Source organism: Octopus bimaculoides, chromosome 1 (assembly GCF_001194135.2).
Source record: "Octopus bimaculoides isolate UCB-OBI-ISO-001 chromosome 1, ASM119413v2, whole genome shotgun sequence".
In the NCBI taxonomy this organism is placed as follows: domain Eukaryota; kingdom Metazoa; phylum Mollusca; class Cephalopoda; order Octopoda; family Octopodidae; genus Octopus; species Octopus bimaculoides.
In genome coordinates this window covers 191,480,255-191,494,462 of record NC_068981.1, presented here as the reverse complement: position 1 = coordinate 191,494,462, position 14,208 = coordinate 191,480,255, and the positions used below count along the sequence as shown (strand labels likewise).

The following is a 14,208-nucleotide window of genomic DNA, read 5'->3' as shown; positions in this document are numbered from 1 at the left end:
ATCACACAGTGTGGCTGTGTGATTAAACTTGCTTCCCAACCAAGCATTTAAGCCCAGTCCTACTGTATAGCATTTTCGGTGGGTGTCTTCTACCAAAGCACTGGTAACTGAAAGAAACCTGATATATATGAATATACACACACACACACATGGTTATGTGTGTGTTAGTGTCTTCTTGTCTTGAAATTACAGGATGGTTGTGAATGAGTCATATTGTACAAGTTGTGTCCTTCACTTCCAATCTTCTGTGCAAACATGGAAAAACGTTATTTTATTTGGAAAATTGATGAGATGTTGGTGACAAGAAGAGCAACCAGCCATAGTTTGACCTATTACTTGATAGCATGGAAAAGTGGACATTAAAAGCAATGATAAGGATTTGAGTAAAAGAACAGTTGTTTTTGCATAGAGATAAAAACCCTTAGCTGGCAACACAGACAACACCTTTCTACAGGGATTTTATGCAGAAAGAAATTCCATAGTTTAGTATATGAAAATTACTGGCTCTTGATTGACTGGATTATCTCAATAAATCTCAGCGTCCTTCAAAAATAACATCTAGTATGAAATGATGCAGTGCAAATTCTTGGCTCAAAACTTGGTACTTTCATATGTCAGGTCAAATGCAATTCTGAGTCCGTCCACATTCTATCAGTGAAAATAATAAAGACTAATCAAAACAGATGAATTTACACTGGTAATCAAGTCATGGATTCAGCTTTCCTCTAATTCAAACACTGCCTTAACACCAAAAACAGTTGTGTGCATTGAGATTACACATTTGTTGTACTTGGTTGACATCTTTAAACAATAGAAATCCTCAATTGTTATTGATCAGATTTCAGATACCAACTCATGCAAAAATCTAAAACATAAACCTTTATGCACAGTTTGATATCATATGACAACAGACTAGGTCACTTTTACAAACATTGACACGTAAGTTATTTTATCATTCTATCATTAAATATAGCATATAGGTTTTGCATTAATCTTATTGCACAGCTGACATACCTGCCTGCTATAGCATATATTCCCTCAATATTAAGATAGTATTGGTCCATGACTGAATTTGGGATGGAAATCACTAGAGAAATACATGTAGTTTTTCTGATGGCTGGTTGTTTTTTTCTTGCAGTGTTGTTTTACAGTCAAATGACTTAACTAAAATTTTTCATCCAACTAAACTACAGTAAGTAGACAACAATGCCTCACTCAAAGACTCAATACAATGCTTTGGCAATGATTAGTGTATACACAGATCAGAACTGCAACACCATAACCAATTTAACCAGAGAACAATGCTTAAAATGTTTCACATATATTAATTATATATTTTAACATTATGATGAATTTTATTAAATTCTGTACCATTATTAAAAAAAAAGACAAATAGAAAAATCAACACTTATCTAGAGAGGTGCTATAAAAAAAAAATTAAAAAAACAATGCCTGATGAGCTAAATTGAATTATTTAAAAATATAAAGTAATTTGCAGTTAATTTTTTAAATCCTCAATTTGATTAATATGACCAACAATTAAATCTTTATTTACAAAGCTAAGAACTAAAGTATGATCAGCTAAGTGAGAGATGACAATCTAAAGGTTGTCTTTTTGTTTTGAAAATGGCAGTACAGCATCATAGAAATAAACTACTCTGCAGAATAGATAATTCTATTACTTCCATCTATGCCTTCAGGTATAATTTTTAAAAAGGGAGCAAAATCGAAGAGATATCCATTTGAGAATACACACTAGCTGGAATATTTTTAGGCATGTCTGTAATAACAAATATCAGATATGGAAAAAAAAATTTAACTTTTCCTAAATTGTTCATTTTAATGTATGATTATAAATATTTCAATAATTAATATGAAATGTTTTTTTCACATATATTGTTATGAATGTAGTTGACATGCAATAATGTTGATTTATGACCTTGCTTTGATGCACCTGAAATATAGTTACGAAGAATTTACTTCTTAATATCAAGAAATTACTTTCAAAAAATATTTCTACTTAAAGTTCAAAAGCAATTTATTAGATATACTTTTCTACAATACAAAAGAGTTAATATACCTCAAGGGACACCTAATAAAGAGGGGGAGGGGAGGAGAAACGGAAGAGAAACACCCATGCATCATTTTGTGTTTTTAATGTTTAACAGATTTTAATCTTCAAAATTAAACAGAGAATAAAAATTTGATTCATTTTATTGGAAAACTAATTTTAAAAAAAATTATTTAAAACTGTAGCTTGGAGATCCCACCACCTCAGAAATTCAAATCCACTATATATTTGAGAAAATGATCCACTCCATCTTGTTGTTGATGAAGGTTACCAAGTCTGAAGAAGGTTGCCTGTTAGTTACAATAAAACTGGAGCTGAGGTCCCTTAAAGAAATTTTACACCACCATCTTGATTGTATAATTTTTAACCAATCACAGTCTTCTAGTTCAGGTCACATAGACAGACATCTGCTTTACTATACAGTTTTGCTGTTTTGAGAATTCAGTGACAAGCAACTTCTGTGCTCATCATATGCATTTAGGTGCAGTGAACCATCAATTGCTCACTGAATTACGTTTATCTAATGCATCCTTTCTGGTTAAAGAAACAATAATTTGAGGGAAAGTTGGGTTTCTATTTCTGAAGAGAGTCTGTAGCAATGATATACAAAGGCAAATAATATTGTATTAAAGCTTTTGTTTTTGTGTTTAATTAAAAAGAACTAAAGAAAATTTATATATATATATAAAAACAAAAGTCATGTCCATTGCAAAGATTTTAAATTATCATCATTATTAAATGACAAATTCCAAATATAATTTTCTGTTTATTAGCATTGGGGATTGGATATGAAAAATCTCTTCACTGAGAAAGATCCTTCAAATTAAACAGCGATATAGTCTTTGGCTATAACAAATTTCAACTCACAGCCCTTGTTACTACATGTGCAGTCACACTCAAGCACCATTCTAAAAACTTTTTCTTCCATTCAGTTCAAACAAACAAAAAAAAAAAAAGAAAAAAGAAACACAAATACAATAACCTCAAATGTTGTGTGAGAACATTCAACTAGACGATAAATGCAGAGAAGCAACAACTTTGTCAGCTTCTGGCTTCTACCAGAACCTATTGGCACAGAAAAACAAATTGGACAATGGATATTGGAAGGAAAGAAAAATGGACGCCCAGATTTTTACACTGTGCCACATCTAATAGACTACTGCATGTCAGTATGCAGTGTGATCCAGAACAATTGATTATATATATATATACACACACACACACCTAATCGTTTTATAATGTGTGTGCCATAGGCCTAAATTGATCAAGGAAACTAATTCAGAAAATATAACTATACCTCTTCATCAAGTCAGAATGAAATAAGTTATGGAAGACATGTAGGAAGAGGGAGAGAATCTGTAACTTGTATAAGAAACTGGAATTTTGTTGATAGCCAGTTATCAAAATGTTCATATACAATGTAGGATGCTTTTCATTAGAATACTGTCCGATATGAAATTATCATGGAAGCTGTTATCTGATTTCTCAATGCCTGTAAAACCTGACATGACCTTCTAAGACGGTGAGAGTAGAAGTAGAGAGAGAAAGAGAAAAATGGTAGTTTCATTCTAGATTTATAAAGCAAAGTACAATATCAAATGTTAAATATTCATAAATGATCCATAATAAAGTTTATTTAGCAATAGATATTTAATTTGAACATGAACGATGAAATGGATTTATAAAATGTCTTGGAGACCTTTACAGTAAAAAATGGCATTCTTCACTCAGATGTTTTGATGCTAAGCAATGTAAGCAGTCACTTAGAATTCATAAATTTAAATCCTCATAAATGGTAAATGTAAAATTAAGACCAGTCGTAAAATATCAAGCCATAGCAACAAAAATTCGACATCCAAACAAACGCAGTAGTAAAAAAAAAAACCAAAAAAAAACCTCCCCTACAAACCAGAGTATTTACTGCAATTGATAATATTTTTTTAATTACAAACTGTTAGTTGTGGACTTTTTTTTTTAATGTAACCGATTCGATTGAAAAGTAAAATTAAATACAAGCTAAAAATAAGTGAAACTCCTCTTTTTACTATCCACTTTAATCTGATCAGAAAATAAAGGTCATAGTTAAATACAGAGCAAACCGGAGGAGTCTAAAATTTGCCGAACCAGTGAATAATTGAAATTGCTTTTAAGTAGCTAGCTGTTTGAACAATTGCCATTATCAGAGCTAAAAATCTGAGTAATGAGAAACTAGCAACCTATTTAGACATTTAAGTGACAATACAGAAATTATAAGACAGCACTAAATCCCACGAATATATATATATATATATATATATATATATATATATATATATATTTATGTATGTATAAATATCTTGAAGCAATTGTCAAAACAGTCTGCTAGTGTATATCTATTTTTGATTCTAGACAACAGATCATTTTAAAACCTGATCCCTTCTTCACTAAACATTATTTTGTCAATTGAACTCCCAACATGTCACCTCATCCACCGATGAAATTGGAAATTCACAATTTTACAGATGGCGAAATGATTTTTAATCATCACATTCTTTTCTTTTTTAATTGTTACCATAACGATTTCCATCACGGAATACAGTATCCCAAGTTTTGTATGGAAATATAAACGAAATAGTTTAGATATTTTCGCTTGTTTTGTTCCACTAGAGGTGGTTGAATTTATTAAAGAGAGCAGACATAAAGCTCGCAGAAATAAATGTAAATGTAATACTTCAGGATTCTTAAGCAGAAAAAAGGAAACCATTTGCAAAAAAAAAATGTTACTGTTACCTTCGTAAAGAAAGTCATCGTAAATCATTTTAAACGAGTTTTATTTCTAAATTTAACATAATTAATGCAGGTAAGGATAAAATTCAATGGCTTTCACAGAATAATAATAAAAAAAGCAAGGGCAACAGTTATATTAAGATGGAAGTATTTAACTGATGCTGTTTAATAAGATCCAAATATAAAATATAAGAAAAAATGTTGAGATAGCTATCGAAAAAATAATCTAAAACTTCTGTAGGTGGATGATATTATAATAAGGAAGTGAAATCTTCAATAGCTAACGTAAACAGATTTAAATCCACAATTAAACAAGTATTTTAATTGTCATGTAAAATATAGTGTTACTACAATAAACCTAACACACCTAGTTTTGTACTATACGTATATATTTGATATAAATACAAACGCTTATTGTATTTAATGAATATAATCTATTAATATAAATAATTGTGTGATTAGTTTGTAGTTATATATTATATACGTACATTATTTAATAGATATAATCCATCTATTCATCTATAAAATTGTGTGGTTAGGTTAGTACTGCTATATATATTATTAATGAATATAATCTGTCTATACTATATATATATATATATATATATATATATATATATATAAAATACACACAGAATTATGGTTACATTAATAGAGCTTGTCTATAAAAGCTGTCCTGGCTTAATGGTAATAATGTTTTATATTTATTTACATATCTAAATCCTAATAATAAAACCATATTATATGCTATGTATAATGTTATTGTAGAAGAACTGGTAAAATTTTGTTGACAGAGTTGACTAATCATTCCTCTTATGAAAACCATGGTATGTGTATGTTTGTGGAAATAACAATTTCTGTCAAGTGTTTAAAAAGTTATGATAATCAAGAAACATATTTGGGAGTTGTGGAAAATAAATAAATAAATATGGTGTAGCTAGGATAGTGTTTGAAAGGTAAATGTATGTATATGTATATATATTAGTAGGCTTGTCAAACAGGATCGCATTAAAGGCAGACAAGAGAAGCAATGTGAAAAACAAAAAAAGAGGCAGTGTGCTGTTCTCTTGTTAAATAACAAACGATATCAAAAGTATGTACCAAAAAAAGATTGGGTGACAAGGAAAATAGGAATAAAATGGCTATGGTGATTGTTGGAACTCGCATCAGACACAAGAAACATTGTGGATCGGGTTTTGAGGATTAGAGTGTGAGAGAGAGGGGGGAGAAGGACTGAAGATGATAGTTATTATATATAGTCTTGTTGAAATTCTCCACATTTCTGAAAACATGTTCGGTTGATGTAGCTTCGACTTCGACATATATGTAACGGACAGTGAGGGAAGAAAAAGGTTTGTGAAAAATAACTAATGAACTTACAGTAAATGAGTAGAAAAAGACTTTCGATCGGCGTCCAGTTCTTCCGATTCACTTTGGTCAGCCATGTTTCCTGAGTGAGTACCACATGACCCAGTTAATACACACGCGCGCAGTCACATCAACACACACTAACACACACACGCACATGACAGATAACTAACACACACACATACATACGCGCACATTCATTCACTGGTTTCCAACTCGTTCGTTTCACTCACTGGATGGCTTTGGTAGAACAAAAAAAATTAGTAATTAACAGGAACCAGTGTTGTTAAGAGGGGATTAGAAACAAACAAACAAAAAAAAAATAGATCTAACCAAAGTATATATATATATATATATCGGGGGGGTGTAAATAAGACAAAGCACCAACTGCAGAGATACGGAGGTGAAGACTTTACAAAGAAGCCAGAACCATTAATACAAGACGGACGCGGATGTTATGTCGAAGTACTGCTTGCTACTTGGGAACAACTATTATTTAATGTAAACCTTTATAATATAACTCTATCTCCATTAATACAGATTCGAAATGTATCCCACGCGAAGAATTTGATCGAGAAATTCTCTCTCCACCAACGAATGATAATAATAATAATGATAGTGACAAAGCACCAGTGACGGAGACCATATTAAGGAGTTCTTAAAACACATTGGTATAAAGTCGACCAACGAAACACAAAACATCAATATCAGATCAATTAAACGATGTCTATTATTTGGTGAGGAAATACAAGAGAATTGTTGGTTATTTTCATAATTATCGTGTAAAATAATAACATGAAAGACAAAAAAAAAAATCCTTTTTACTAATGTTCTATGTGAGATTTCTGTTTAAATTGTATATTGTAAATTAGAGTTATTAGTGAAATAATAATAATGTTATTAATAAAGTTAATTATGTATTTCTAAGTAAAGAAGATGTTTATTATAATTTTAAAAGAAATTTTGAAGAGAAAAATCTAGTCAGAAGCCAGCCATGATTGAAGTAGAAGCAACCCGCTTATAAAGTGAGGGATCATATTTCTGCCTTCTAATTAGGATTTACTAATTATTTAACAGGAGATTTAACATAAAAAATAGCATTTGACTTATAAAATATGCAGTTAAAGTAAACGTAAATGCCTCCATATACAAAAAGATATATATAAATGTGTGTGCGCGCTTCAAATATTCAAGATGTAGTACGAAATAATAAATCTAAAGTATTTAGTTCGCTGATTTTACAGTAAGCATTTTGTGTGTATGTATATATATATATATATATATATATAGATCCCAGCTTTTGATTGTCGAAATGTCCAAACATTCCTTTTGCTGATTACACACTCGTCTTCCATAAATTGTCACAATTTAGTGGATATTATTTTTGAGATATTAAGAGAATTGTGCAGGTTATATATAGAGGTAGTTTTAGATGGTTTTATAGCTTTAAAATGAAAGGGGGAAAAATAACCTTTTGTCTTCATTGATCATTTCTTGGCGAATTTTTGGATCTCACAGAAACAGAATAATTTGTGTTACTTTAAAATCACCTAAAACCACCAGGTTATTGAATAATAACAGTAATTTAAGAAGATAATGCAACTTCAGAATCAAGAAAATGATAGATTTTCTGGTATTGAAGAGGAAAGGTGTAGAAAATTCACTCGTTTAAAAATCATATATATAATTGTGTATCATCGACGTTGATATTATTGTAAAGGTAAAATAGATCTACTTTGCTTTATTCACATATCAGTTTGAATACAGTAAAGCAGGTGCAGACAAGAACATATTCATTTAATTATAAATAAATATGGCTTTCAATATAATTATGATTCAATGTTCATGTGTGATGAGCGAGATCAGAAAATTACTAACCGATCATCATTTCCTGGTTCCAAAATTTGAATTGGGCAGCACTGCCAGAATTTGAAACCGTAACAAATATGAAGCTATTGTGTTGTTTAACCACACGTTAGAGCAACCCTATGATCAAAAGCATCCCAACAATGACCATTTCATCGTCTTTTCCCCTGCAATGTATGGCAAACCTCGGACTACAAGACATAACGTATCCTTTTATAAGATGGTAGGTTATCTTTGGAGGCAATTTTGCTGCTATTTTTAGCACATTGAACGATTATGGAGCGGTTCCATACATGAACTTTCGCATATGAAGAGATGCCATTCTTGCTGATTCACTTTATTTTTGGCAGATAGAGAAAAGAGAAAACACCATTGTAACTAAATTACTCCAGTTGCTGACAATAATCTAGTCGACTTGGAAAATATGAATCGAAATGAATGGTTTACATGTCAAAACATAACTTAGAAGAATTAACAAAGCTATTTATTTCAGCACACGTTTTCTAGCTCGTCTTTAAATAGGTGTTGTTAAGTAATTCTAAATGTGTATCTAATTAAAATATTGCAGAAAATGAATATTCTGACATTCATTATCTCTTCAGCCATGTGCTAAGGGAGGCTATCAATGGCTGGATGAAAAATTAACGCGGTTTAGCGAATCTTAATACTTTTGACATATCCTGACACAAAAGCTAATTAATGTTTTAAGATAAAGCTATCGAATCTGTACGTAATCAAACACCTCCGATACAAATTGGAAGGTACCGCATAGAAAATGAGACATGCTAGACTTCGCGAATGTCTCAAAAATTTTATAGTACGATGTTATATTGTTTATAAAATGTATAATTTAATTTAGTAATCATGTTCAGTTAATTTTAGCAATCACTGGTTAGTTACCTCATTTGGCTCGTAAAATAATGACTTGGACATGAGGGAACTACGAATGTCTAAAAAAAAAACTGTAAAGTATGCTGTGTTTATGCTTATGAAATATCCAATAAAACGGTAATTAACTCAGTTTAATTAATCTTAGTTGTCATTTATGTAAAAATGATTTATTGGTGGATTGGGTGAATATTGTATGTTGTTTCTATGCGCTCACTTTCGTTTATGTACAGATTCGATAAGTTTTTAATAATGTTGGTATATATATATATATATATATTTTCGTCAAATTCATGTGAATCGAAGTGAAACAAGGAGGTCTAGAGAATGCCAGAAATATGACCTTCTCCATTATCATATTTGCAGCTCTAACCTAGTCATCTTCAATCGTACCTCTTAGGACCTGATTTATCTGTAAAGGCAGGCGATGGTAAAACAAACGCTTGGCTTTAAAACGTTTCTAAATATTCAAAATGCTTTTTTTAAATATAGACTGGTGTCACAGTGATTCAAAAACAATGGAATTACATTTAACTCAAGTATCAGTATAAATTAAGCTCGAGTCGAATATAAAAGAAAAAACGTTTTCTTAAACAAATTTATTAAATGAAATTAAAACTTACCATAATTGTTTTTTCGACATGCTTGTTAATTTGTGCCCTAACATTCAGTAATTTGTGTTTTTCCATCACAGCATCGCTTTCAGTGGGTATTTTTTATAGAGAGCAATTAATGTTTTTGGCGTAAAAACATCACTTGATTCTTTCAAAAACTGCAAAGATAAAGCATTTATACAATTATATTTAGTAAACAAAACTAACGTATGTGCATATAAATTCTATATAAGACATAACTCAGAACAAATTTGAATCTTTCATTTACCAAATGTTCTCTATCCGCCATTTTTCAGCTGAACAACACAACATACATTTCAAATGCAGCTGTTTGTAAAAAGCTAACGAGAGAATCATACGGATAGTCTACAAGGGAAGAAAACTTATTCACGATGTCAAGATTTCCTTTTCATCTCCTGGCTGACAGAGCAAAGATATTTTATGTATATATACACACACACAACATTAAGGTTAAAAATTCCGAAATACAAGCTATATATATTTCAAATTAGTACATTAATTAATGGTGATCAAAAAAATATTTCATAATTATTTTAAACAACACTGATTTATTATAAATTAAATATTGTTTTGGCATTTGCTGTTTGATTTCATTTCACCTTTTAATTGATAGTTTTGACCAAAAAAAAGAAGAAAAAGCATGGACATCATAACATCCCATTTACCTGTACAATATATCTCGAACCATGCAGCTAGTCAAAACAAATCAATATATTGATAATCAACTCCATTTGGTGGGTCTAAGTCTTTACGTGAATTGATAAATTACATGAATTTTTTCAGCTTCATTTATCATAATTCTGATCTCACTACTTATAGTTAATATATCTTTAAACATAACCTTTATTATCAATTTTATCATTTGATAACAATTGTTTCTTGATGAGTAAAGTTAAACAACGAAACCGCAAAATTTTACAAGTTCTTATCTACTCAGTATCGAGTGATTCTCTTTTTATACCTAACATTTAGCGCTTGTATAACGAAATTTAACGTAAACGACCTTAATTTCATGTCCACAGCTCAGTGAGAGAGTGTACTTGTATATTAAACAACAATGATGATGATAATGCAAAACTTTAACCAATAAATTTTGTTACAAAATTAATTCCTCTTTTCCAGTAAAAAACAGTCACCAATCCAACTGCATCATGTGCATGTGTGGGAAAATATATATGTATATATATCATTCCTTTACTAACAGATTGGCTTCATGACTTCAGATATATAACTTTGAAGCAGTCGCCTTCAATTTTACTTTTACTACCAAATTTAAAGAGTTCTAATCAAGTAAGTTGTATTCTGAAGGAAGCTGAAATAGTTGCTATTTGTACATATAATGAGATGCTGGATTTTGTGGCTATTTGATTGATTAAAAAAAAAAAATTTAGTCTAAAGAATAAGGGTGACACCTTTAAACTGCAAATCCTTTCAAATTGGTGTGCTTGATATTCTATTGATTTTGTATAGGTTGATCCCTGCAGGAAAAAACGTGGGCAGAGAGAGCAGTAACAGAAATTTTATAGTTATGGAAGAAATGGAGGAGGAGGAGAGATGGAACATAATAAGAATGGTGAGAGAAGAGAGGGTGGTGGAGTTTGAACAGGCGTTATTTTCAGTAGAAGAATAAGAGACAACTGTCTTTGCATTATTGGTTATATATAAACATCTCTCAATCAGTTGGTAGCCTTTTTTTGATGTGTAACAGCTGTAGCACTGCCTCAGATAGGTAAACAGTACGCTAAATGTAGATTATAACTGTTCAAGAAAGCATCAGACATTTGGATGATATTTTAGCAATATTGCAGATTTAATGATGCCATGCAAGATCACGAGAAATTGTAAGGCCTAGCATTTGTAGTTAGTTTAAGGATTTTGAGTGATTCATGTGTCACGACTAGGTTAGTATTCCTTCTGAAGTCAAAATTTCCATTGGTCAGATGCATCACATGAAAAAGGCTGAAGTGAAAAATGATAACCTGTCTCGGGAGTGCTTCAGATTAACATCATAGAAAAGGGTGAAAAAAGCCAATAGATTAAGTTTGTGGAGCTCAAATTCAATGTGTTATAGGCTTTGACATGCTGTTCAGCACAATCCTAATGCAGCAAGGAAGTTGGTAACCTAGTTTATTAGAGACTGGATTGAATATCATCATCTTCATTTAATGTCCTCCATGCTGACGTAGATTGGTTTGATGCCCTTCCCAACACCGATTTTACTGAGTATATATTGGGTTGTCCGGAAAGTTCATGCCGATTTTTAAAGGAAAGAAAAAGGTCAATAAATACTTGCCATTACATTTTTAATCAACCAAATATGAACCATTTTGTTGCACAATGCATCTCCATCTTTCCTTTAACTTGAAAATACCCTCTTCCCAGAATTGAGGTGGTTTCATGGCAAATAAGTCGAAAGGTAAGCTACCATAAATCGGCATGAACTTTCCGGACAACTAGCACTAGTGAGTTACCATCTAGCTCACACGACTAAAATCCCCTTCACCTGACAAGTACTACAGTAGAGAGGAATGTAGCTTTAAACTACAATGGGATATATATATCTATCCCAATTCAATGAAAGAGCATGTTCAATATTTCTATAGCCTGCCTGTTGACATAATATAATTTTTATCTGAGTTTGGGATATCAGTTTCCGTAGCAACTAAGGATAAGTTGATCATAGAATAAGTTATTTCCATTGTGTATTTCAGTGTAAAGACAAAAAATTGTTTACACAAATAATTCAAACTGTTCACATACACACACATATAATATGATTGTAGATAGATGAAGGCCTGGCAGTGTGGTCAAGAAAATTGCTTTTCAACCGCTTGATTTTGAGTTCAGTTCCATGACACCTTTGGGCAAGTGTCCTCTACTATAACTCCGGGACAACTAAAGCTTTATGAGCAGATTTGGCAGTGAAAGAAGCTAGTTGTATATGTATATTTGTGTCTTCTTGGTTTGACGTCTTGTGGTAGTGGTAAATGAGTGTTAGTGTCATTCGTTTCCAATATCCTGTGAAAACATGTCTGATCATGGAGAAATATTACAGGTGAGGGCTAGCAAGAAGGGCATCTAGTGGTAGAAAATCTGTCTGAATGAACAAGCATGGAAAAGTAGACATTCAATTGATGGTAATTTGATTGTAAATAAGATGTATTTCACTGAAGACTCAAGAAAAAATACTTTGAAATAAAACAGTTTTGGTTCACTAAAATCTTGATTTGAGAGATGATTTCAAACACGATGACAGTGACTTAGGCTGGATAAGCTCTTTATAATTTAGTGGTCATTTGTAGAGTATAGTGACCATGAACACAGAAAGAAGAGACTATCTGAATTTATCAGTTGGTAGATCATAGTAATGAATTAATTTTTAAAAATCATTGTCAAGGAGAAAGGAATAAAACAGATGAAAGAGGTTAGTATTTTGGTGGAAATACATAGCATAGAAGAGTACAACATGCAAAATCAGCTAGAAATAACAGCCAAAATCCCTCAAATTACATTTTACTAGCTGTTGGGGAAGATGCATCAAAAGAATGAGATGGAGAAATTTCAGAGAGCTTTTATCTGTTGGCAACTAAAGGTCTCTTTCTCAGTGAAAGGAAGATTGTATGATGTATGTGTACGAATAGCAATGCTACATGGTTGTAAGATGGCCCTGAATGTAGAAAACATGTGAAGGTTAGAGAGGAACGAAGCTAGTATGCTCCGCTAGATATGCAATGTCTGTACATGTGTGACAGACAATTAGTGCATTGAGAGAAAAGTTGGGCATAAGAGGAATTAGATGCAGTGCGTGAGAGAGAAGACTGCACTGGTTTGGTCATGTGATGTGTATAGATGTAGACAGTTGCATGCAGAAGTGCTAATCAAAGTGGAAGAGGGAGACCTAAGAAGATATGGGACGAAATATTGTACTGAAGAACACCTGTCCACCACAGCAGACTTGATACTGGCACTGGACCACATATAAAGCACTGGTGCTGGTACTATATAAAATGCACAAAGTACATACTGTAAAGTGGTTGGCATTAGGAAGGGCATCCAGCCATAGAAACCATGCCAAAACAGACAATGGGATCTGGTGTGGGCTCCAACTCTGATCAAACCATCCAACCCATGCCAGCATGGAAAACGAATGTTCAATGATGATGACGATATTTTAAATAAAAGAGGTATTATGGAATGTCGTCCCTGATTTGCTAAAAAGTTGATAAATGCAATAATCATGACTGGCCTGCAGATAAACATCAACTCCCTGCTATTAAGAAATATACACAAATGAAAACTGCTGGGCTTAGGAAGACACACTGTTTACAAGAGAAACAACTACAATATTTGTCTCTTCTACAGCTACCATACCCTGAATGAAACCAAGCCGGTAAGTTTGGAAGAGCAGATGGTGCTATAACGTTGAAAGAGGCAGAGTGATGATATCATCACAACCAAAAGTGAAGGAGAATTTGTCAAGTATGGTTTCCTGAATATTTTAATTGACAAACTGATGCCAGTATTTGAAGTAGGAAATCTATTCCAGATACGAGAATAATGCTCCATTACATCTGTGAAAATGATAGAAATTTATGAAAGTTTTTTTTTGGGGGG

At 31.9% G+C, this 14,208-nt stretch overlaps 1 protein-coding gene across 1 annotated transcript in view; it reads right to left on the bottom strand.

Moving 5' to 3' along the window:
* The window catches only part of LOC106877592 (uncharacterized), a 76,916-nt gene extending 69,877 nt beyond the window's left edge, over positions 1-7,039 (bottom strand). The window contains exon 1 of the mRNA XM_052972953.1: positions 6,218-7,039. Coding sequence (XP_052828913.1) covers positions 6,218-6,282 — 65 coding nt within the window. The 5' untranslated portion in view covers positions 6,283-7,039. The remainder of the gene's footprint in view (positions 1-6,217) is intronic.
* Between the last annotated feature and the right edge of the window lie 7,169 nt (positions 7,040-14,208).